The 7,969-nt window shown below is 36.7% G+C and overlaps 1 protein-coding gene across 1 annotated transcript; it reads right to left on the bottom strand.

The window, feature by feature from the left end:
• Nucleotides 1–5,136: 5,136 nt before the first annotated feature.
• LOC113678889 (uncharacterized) lies at nucleotides 5,137–7,872 on the bottom strand. Its single transcript, XM_089214907.1, has 4 exons — nucleotides 7,715–7,872; nucleotides 7,033–7,136; nucleotides 6,389–6,702; nucleotides 5,137–5,594 (listed from the first exon to the last, which is right to left on the bottom strand). The coding sequence occupies exons 1-4, from the start codon at nucleotides 7,836–7,838 to the stop codon at nucleotides 5,261–5,263; spliced, it is 876 nt and encodes a 291-aa protein (XP_089071033.1). The 5' UTR covers nucleotides 7,839–7,872; the 3' UTR covers nucleotides 5,137–5,260.
• Nucleotides 7,873–7,969: the final 97 nt, after the last annotated feature.

Below are 7,969 nucleotides of genomic sequence, written 5' to 3'. Positions count from 1 at the left end.
ATTCAGAGCCCTGAAGCAATATAACAATTTGCATTCTCAAGAGTTGAATCGATTTGCAAATGAAAAAAAAAACAGTTGTAGACGTTCTCAGGATATATTGTTATGAAATCTAATCGATTAGTGTAAAAACAAAAAGATTTAACAGATGATATTAATGTGTTTTCGAGTCATAATCCGAGGTTTTATTTCCAAAATACTCCCACTAAAATTATTTTAAGTTAAATTTGAATATTCACAATATTTTTACCTTCTTTAAAAAGAAAAATTGTACATGGCTAAGTTGAGAAAAGTAATAACTTTAGGTCCACAATTAATAATCTTTTGCCATAATTCAGCACATGTAAAACTGCACTTGATATCAACACTTCAGGTTATTGAACTCTTCGCTCAAACATTAAATGAATTTTTTTCCATGTTTATATAGCTTCACCTAAACACGGTGGGTGTCGTGAGAATTCAAGAAATTTTGCATACACCCACCACCACCACCCCCACACCCTGTGTTTAAATATAAAATGCGTGTCATAGGTAATTATTAACACAGTGAGCGGGACGTCACAACCGTGTTTACATACTCTCGTCTCAACACACCTGTCAACCATTGCGAGCTTGCTTACTATCTGAAATATTTCATGCTAATTTGTATAATGTAAAAAATTGTAATATGTACAGATTTTCACCTACATGGTATGCGAAGACTTCCTGGTCACTGAGGATACTATCTGAGTCTGACGACCCGCAAAATGTTTTGTTTAATAATGTGTTCCTGCAGATTCCGAATAATTTCGGGATATCTCGAGTTTGGATCTCATAAAGCTCGAAAATCTTCCTTTGAATGTATCTGAATTCCAAAATTCTCGTAATTTTTTAGCGTGCGATGGATTAAAAAAGAATTTTTAAAAAAATGGGTTATAAGTTGGCATGACAACGGTAAGAAACCGTCCTGAAGGCATGAGGATAATTTTTCGGTTTCTATTTAAACTTATTAATGACCATTTTAAGAGCGAAGCTCACTATTCTTCGTTTTTCGAGACTATAGAAACAAATTCTACTTGTCACGGGGATCTTTTCTATGATTCTTCTTGTTTCTTAGATTCTTTCTTCACCAAAGTGTTGTGGTATATGGCACACTACTAAGCTATTGTTTATCCTTTGATATTCTTGACCTCCTACGGGCGGCGGACCTTTAAACTTTGAAGTCAAAAGCCAAATGCTATTAAGCTGGGTTGGATCGAGTATTTCTTCTCGCATTGGGCACTAATTGTTGTGTACGACAATATCTCTAGCCTTATTCTGTAATTGTTTTCGTGAAACCATGGCACAGGATTTAACATATTCACGGCACTGAAAAAAAATAGGCAACGCGACATACAAATTTTTTTCAAGTGTCATACGTTTAGACCGGATGTTAGATGGCAATAGAGAACAACCGAGGTGTTGTCAGCTTCCTTCCTCTCCGACAACAATTTACACTTTTTCTAAAACTTTTCAAATCTTGCATCAAACATCCTTGGATTGGATAAGGCGCGTATTAAACAGAGCAAAATGAATTTACTTTGAGTTTGTTGTTGTCTTACCTCGGTAAACAACTACGGCGCTTATCCTGAGAGGAACAATGTATTAAACTCATGATCTTTGATGGCAAACATATTATGGTAACAGGTTTTGACGTTTCCTTTACCATATTCTGCATTTTAATTTTTTTCTCACATGTTTTGAGCTCACCTGAAAACACATTATCAGTTTTATAACAAAACAAATTCATCATTTGTATCAACCGTCATTAGTGATTTTGCGTTCAGTTTGTTATTCATCCAACTCTTTCATAATACTAATATCAATTTGATTCCATAGATTGAACTTTAAAATTTTCAATCTGTTTTTTACACTCGATAGCATGTAGCAAGACAAAAAAAAAAAATTCAGTTATGGAATACATTAGCTTACATTTTGTTTGCCACTTTTCGTAAATCATTAAACGTGTTTTCAGCATTTATCAGGCAACAAAGTGCGCTTTTTACAAATATCTTCCAGTTGTGACGAGAGATTTCTAGTTTCTCTTTTATTTATTCAGAAGACGATTTTCAGTTTTGAGAAACAGCTCAGTTTAAACTGAATGTCACTGACATACGTTCAAATTTTGGAAATCTTCTTCGTTTCTGAGTAAACCATTTAACAACGGAGATTCTCACCAAAAAAAAAAAAAGAGAGAAACATGCAGTAATATATAGGTTTTTTTTACTTACGTTTCACATAATTCCCACCGTTCTTCTCGACCTGGCTAACACCAGATTATAAGTCGTTTGGCCCTGGTGTCAGTAGGATGTAATGATATTTTGGAGAAGTATCTCGCGTGAGTTCCCTTGAGGAGATTTTAAGATTTATAGCTAATTTATGTGTCGCTGTGCCTGTGTTTGCGATCGACAAAACATGCAGTTTCGTGCCAGCTGCCTCCTGATTAGCCTTGATTCCTGACTGAGAGTAAGTCAGGAATACATGGAGAAATTAAAATGTTTTGAGCTTAATTACCAACGCAAAAAGGTTTTTTGTGGAAGTATCGTTTTGCATAACAAAACAGTAACATCGAGGAAGCTCACACCTCCTGCTAGCAAACAACTTTTATTATAAAAAATATTAGAACAGGCTTACCTAAATTGTAGCTATCTTATTTGTTCAGCTATAACAACAAAAGCAATGAATTTAGGCCGGAATGTTCTTAGTCAAATGGTTTTTACAGTATGGGGATTTGACTAGTTTTTAACAGACCACTTCAAGAAGAATATCAAATAAAGTTTGCTCGCGCTCGATCGTGTTTCGCAGAGGGTTTGCCATAAATGTCATTGATTTTCATATTGTTTTTTTGTTTACATTCTATTCTAAAAATATCCCATCGAGCACTGAACAGTATCTTCCAAAAATCGTCAAGGAAAACAGTGTAAAGCTAGCTCAACTTTATCATGCACATTTATTTGGTTTGTCAGTTGTGTCTCCGACTGCTGAATAAACCTGGCTATTCTTACGAAAGTCTTAGACCGTAATGTGGACTCGACTTTCTGAAAAATTTATAAATGATTTCCTACTTTTCCAATAAGTTTTTTTCTTGAACCTCTCTGAAGGTCATTCAATTTAGCCCAAGTCACGGAACAGGTAAACTCGCGAAAGATATTTCTTGTTTAATCTTCATGAAGTGTTTTTAATATCTACAAGTGGAATACATAAATCAATCGTTGGTTACTGCTGCGATTCTTTTAGGCAATCAAAACTGAAGAACCGATATCTTCGTAATCTTTCGTGCCGAAAAGATCTTCGTGACGTAATCGGAACGTTCCACGGTATATCGTGCGACTTAATCTCAGTGACGTCGTGAATTCTTATCACTCACTCTGAAACTTACAATGCATGTTATTCTGTTGTTCCGTCGTTCTACGTGCGGCTTCCTTCGACATTCTGACAGGAACGATAAAACACTGAGGCCCTTACAGCTGTCCATGACGTCTTTGGCATTTCATTAATCTTTAAACCAATCTAACTTGACTAACTGAAGAGCTTGCTAAATTTCTACTTCCTATCATAATTTCAGGAGTTTTCCTGAAGAGGACTTTCCTGCTTCTTTGTGCAAGAATCTGAGAGGAGTGGAAAGCAAATAGGAGGGGAGGGAGGGGAGCAGTGGGTACTGATCCCGTTTTGCGCACAAATATTGAAAATAAATCACTCGTCACGTTTACCCTTACGCTGGGGTATTTCACGGGTCACGATTTTAAAAGGGAAGACTTTAGATCTTAATTTACTCTGCCTTTCTGTAAAATTCACGCGTTACGTGTTAATTTTGAGCTTTAATCATGCGTCACCTATAAACTTTTGCCGGCCTAGGAAAAGCCAAGCTTTGATTTCTGACTAAGTAAGTTTTAACTCTCCATAACGGATGAAAAACTGGAAACTTTTAATATTTCCTTTCTTCACTGGCTTTCCACAGTAGTTTGATTCCAGCTCCCTTCATTCCATTGTAACTGATTTATTTGCTGAACCTTTCATGTACCAATTGCCAGTCATCGTCCCACCTTAATTGTAATCACCAACGTTTGCTCATTTTCCTTCTGATTGATAAAAATGATCACACAAACGTCGCTATGCTGAAAACGAGCCCATTTTTCGAGATCCATCTCCAAGTGCTCAAAAACATGGTATTTGACATGGACTCGGATCAGGTTGAAGATAGTGCCAAATATGCTAACGCAAGGAGCCCATCACTTATGCTTAAAAAAGAAGAAAATCTTGACGTGCGGAATATCATGTTCAATTTTTTGCAAAATCGTTCGGCTGTTAAGAAACAAAAAGATCGAAGGGATATTGGGGAATAATTTTCATCACCTGCTCGCCACACTGAAATTGCGCGGAGATTCTGTGGGTTATAACTGCGTCAAACACTGCTGTGTGCTAAAAAAATGATCATTATATTTCTTAAATATAATTGCTCGAGTAATTACAGTGATGCGCGCGCTCTGATTGGTCGAGGATTACTATAATCACCTCGCGCAATGTGACTATAGCAGGAGAGCTAAATTCCAAAAATGGCTGCCTCGCGTTTTAACAGTGCTATCGAAGTGATGAACGCAATAAAGAAAATTCAATTCTGAAGAGCACAAAAGATGCTATTACCTTTTGAGTAACCTTTCAAAAGAAAGATTTGAAGATTTTGTCGATTAAATGATATAAACCTATCAAATTCTGGTGGAACCAATTGAAACCGAATGGTTTTTAACAACAAAACGAATTCTTACGACAGAATTCGAAAGCATCTGAGCAATTTTACTGAAAAAGTTATTAGCCTTTGGCGAATAATTTTTTAAATATTATCATTAATTTAAAAATTTCAGTGTAATAAATCCACCAAACCATTTGATTCGAGAAAAAATGGCAGCAAATATATTAAAAAAAGGCAACATCACCTATTCTTTGCGCCCAGTTGTGCACGGTGCGCAATAGCACTGCAGAGAAAAAAACTTCTTGCTGTACGCAGTTGCACGCCGTTGAACTGCAAGACACGACCCGTTTTAAACCCCTCTTCTTTTTTCCCTTCAGGCGCCCGGTTACTAACTGAATGCCTACAACACGTTAATAAATGAAAATTGACAAGACTGTGCTGCACAAGTGTCTTTAATCTGTTCGATGATCTCCAACAATCATGTTTTTCTATAGCTGATCGTCTTCCACAGCTTAAGTCTTCAGACAGCTCTCAGTTCTTGAAAAAGCTTAAAAAAATTTAATACTTCTTTTTCTTTCTCCAGATTTGCTCGAACCACTTCTCAACTTCCCGCTTAGTCTCTTCAGTTTCAACATACTCCAAGGGTTCTTTCGTGTACGGCAGTGGCTTCATTTTCTCATTCACCGTGCTCATAGAGGGAGGGTAGTCCCTTAGGTACCACAGGGCATCCTCCCCTCTTGTCTCATGCTTAAGGACCTCGATGCTTTGAATAAGTGGCGAGAACAACTGAAAGTTCACCTCCATTGGTTCACCGTCTATTACGTTGCGTAAAGTAAAGGTGGCGCCTAAGGAATTTTGCCAACGACTTTTGTAAATACAGATACCCACAAACCTGAAGGAAACGAGAGAAAAAAACTTTGTAAGAAAAAAAACCCTACAATTCGTTAATTAATTTGTCCATAATGTTACATCAAAATTTAATTTTGACCTTAAGAATTCTTCCTAGTTAGTTCTAATTAATAATGGATATCTATTCTGACTAACAATTTCATCTAATTGCTTTCTTTCTGGTAAAGAGCCACCCATCATGAAGGTACAACTATCAAAACTTTGCAGAATATTTGCAGTCCCAAGAACACTAGCCTCTTTTTTTGAAACATGATTATTGATCAACAGAATGATCAACTTCTCACTAACTGAGGGTGGTACTAAGGAACATTGGCCTGCAGATGTCTTTGTAGGGCCTGAGCACAGTAAGGTCTGTCCGAAAAAAACAATGAAGGGCCAATATTCCCCAGTATGGCTGGAGCAAGAGAGGTAAGTGAGTAGTTTATTATATGGCACTTGGACTTAACTTGTTTATTTTGAATTTACTGGCCTTCGTGATCAAAAATACACAGCTTATGACCAGTATGGAAAAAATATTGATCTAGTAACAACCAATTAGAACATTCCAATTTACCTCAAGACCACCAAGCCATGTGATAAAAATTGATACTACCCACTGATCAAATGCTGCTGAAGTCTTAAAATATTGTTTGTATTTTTCCTTCTGCACAACTTTGTTCATCCTCGGTGACAGCCATTTCTTTACTTTACTTTCTTTAAGGTTTTGGTTTTGTTAGCTTATTACAATGTTGTTTTTGTTTTAACATTTTTTGTGCTCATAAAGAAACAAACACTCACCTGACTTTTCCTTTTGCAATGAGAGGATCTGACCTAGTCACAGCCACAATACTACCAACACAAAAGTTTTTGACACCAAGTGCCTGCAGTCGGCGGTAGCAGTCTCTCTGCTCTAAGAAAGTCACCACATCTGTGCTGGCCTCTTCTGGAGAATCAGGGAACCCATTGGGCCAGTCCTTTTCTTTCCAAATAAAGTGGGGTTCAGGTTGTGTGCCCACCAAGGCTGTTTTAGCATTTGGGCGTGTCTGGTAGATTGACTCCACGTCTAGCAATGAAGTGTTCTTGCGGTACCACTCGTTAATATTCACTCTTATCTGAAAAAGTACAATTCACAAAGTAATTGAAATTGTGTTCACCTAAAAGGAGGCAGTGTGGCTGGGAGGTTTAGAGTGCTGGTTTGATGTACACAAATTCCACTTTCAAATCCTCCACTATACAACTTGTTCTAGGTAGTTCTTAGTTCAATTCCCACCTGCATGTCTGAGGCTAATAATATTCATTCTTGGAAATACATGAAGATGGCACTTTCTTACATATGTATATTCTGTTTGTCACCTTGTTAAAAGAAAAACTTATTTGTTCCTGTTTATCTCTTAAACAAACTGATTTTCTATTGAAACAATCTAGCACAGGATTGACTGTACCTTTGGTTTCTTCTTTTGAACAAGTTTCTCTGTGTTTTGTGCTGATAAAGGCTGCCCATCAACACTGACCTCTTGTTGAGATACTGCAATGGTCTCATCTCCTTCTACGTAAATAAATAAAAAAGCCATGATCTTTTAATTTGCATTTGTTTTGAAGTGCTTTTGGAATAAACTCCTTTCTATGGAATAAGGTACCCATTTTGTAATTTTTGTTCTGAAAACAGGAGGCACAATTCTCATCACTGATTCATCGTTATAGGTAGTGCCTCAAAAACCCTCAGTTACATCCTCATAGTAAATGTAAGGGACCATCCTATTGGAATAGATGCCAAAAATGGAATGGCACCATCTGATATTGTTTAAATCAATAATTAAAATCTAATTTAATAAATTTATACCGAGTCAATAAAACGTTCAGTTCTGTCCAGTTAAATTTGCATATAAAGACAGGAAAAGGTATTAAAGTTTTTTCAAGAATTTGACATGGGATTTTCGTGGAGAGCACCCTTTACTGCAGCTTTCAAAATAGTCTGCCCTTTAATAAACAGTAGTTTATCGACCTTTCTGCATAAGCTTGTTGATAACCTACAAACAAGTTTACAATGTACAACAATATCTTCTGAGCAGAAACGACGCCATTTGAGGCCTTTAAAAACATCTTCAACCCTCTCGCGAGACCCACCTTTCACAGATTCTAGTGCCTTGGATGTTTTCCGTGGTGATATACGCTTTTGCAGACTTTTAAATACTTTCTCATCAACATGAGGAGACAAAAATTTGAGACGTGACCTCACTTTGGAAGCCATATTGATTCCTACAGCATTTTTAGTACCCAATGTCCACTCCTTAGTACTCATTAGAGAAACCGCTGTTCGCTTGTCTCAATTTCGCACATTAAAACGTATGCTGAAATGCGAAAAAAATGAAAAATTTATGG

The sequence above is a fragment of the Pocillopora damicornis genome, chromosome 8 (assembly GCF_964200805.1).
Source record: "Pocillopora damicornis chromosome 8, jaPocDami1.2, whole genome shotgun sequence".
Classification (NCBI taxonomy): Eukaryota; Metazoa; Cnidaria; class Anthozoa; order Scleractinia; family Pocilloporidae; genus Pocillopora; species Pocillopora damicornis.
The sequence above is the reverse complement of the archived record's forward strand: the minus strand, read 5'-3'. Positions and strand labels throughout refer to the sequence as shown.

Bases quoted from the DNA above. Each gene is read 5' to 3' on its own strand.
- LOC113678889 (XM_089214907.1), bottom strand. From the start codon at position 7,838: ATGGCTTCCAAAGTGAGGTCACGTCTCAAATTTTTGTCTCCTCATGTT. The intron at 7,137-7,714 runs GTGGGTCTCGCG...TTATTTACGTAG, and splicing joins GGCACTAGAATCTGTGAAAG to AAGGAGATGAGACCATTGCA. The intron at 6,703-7,032 runs GTACAGTCAATC...GTACTTTTTCAG, and splicing joins TTCAAAAGAAGAAACCAAAG to ATAAGAGTGAATATTAACGA.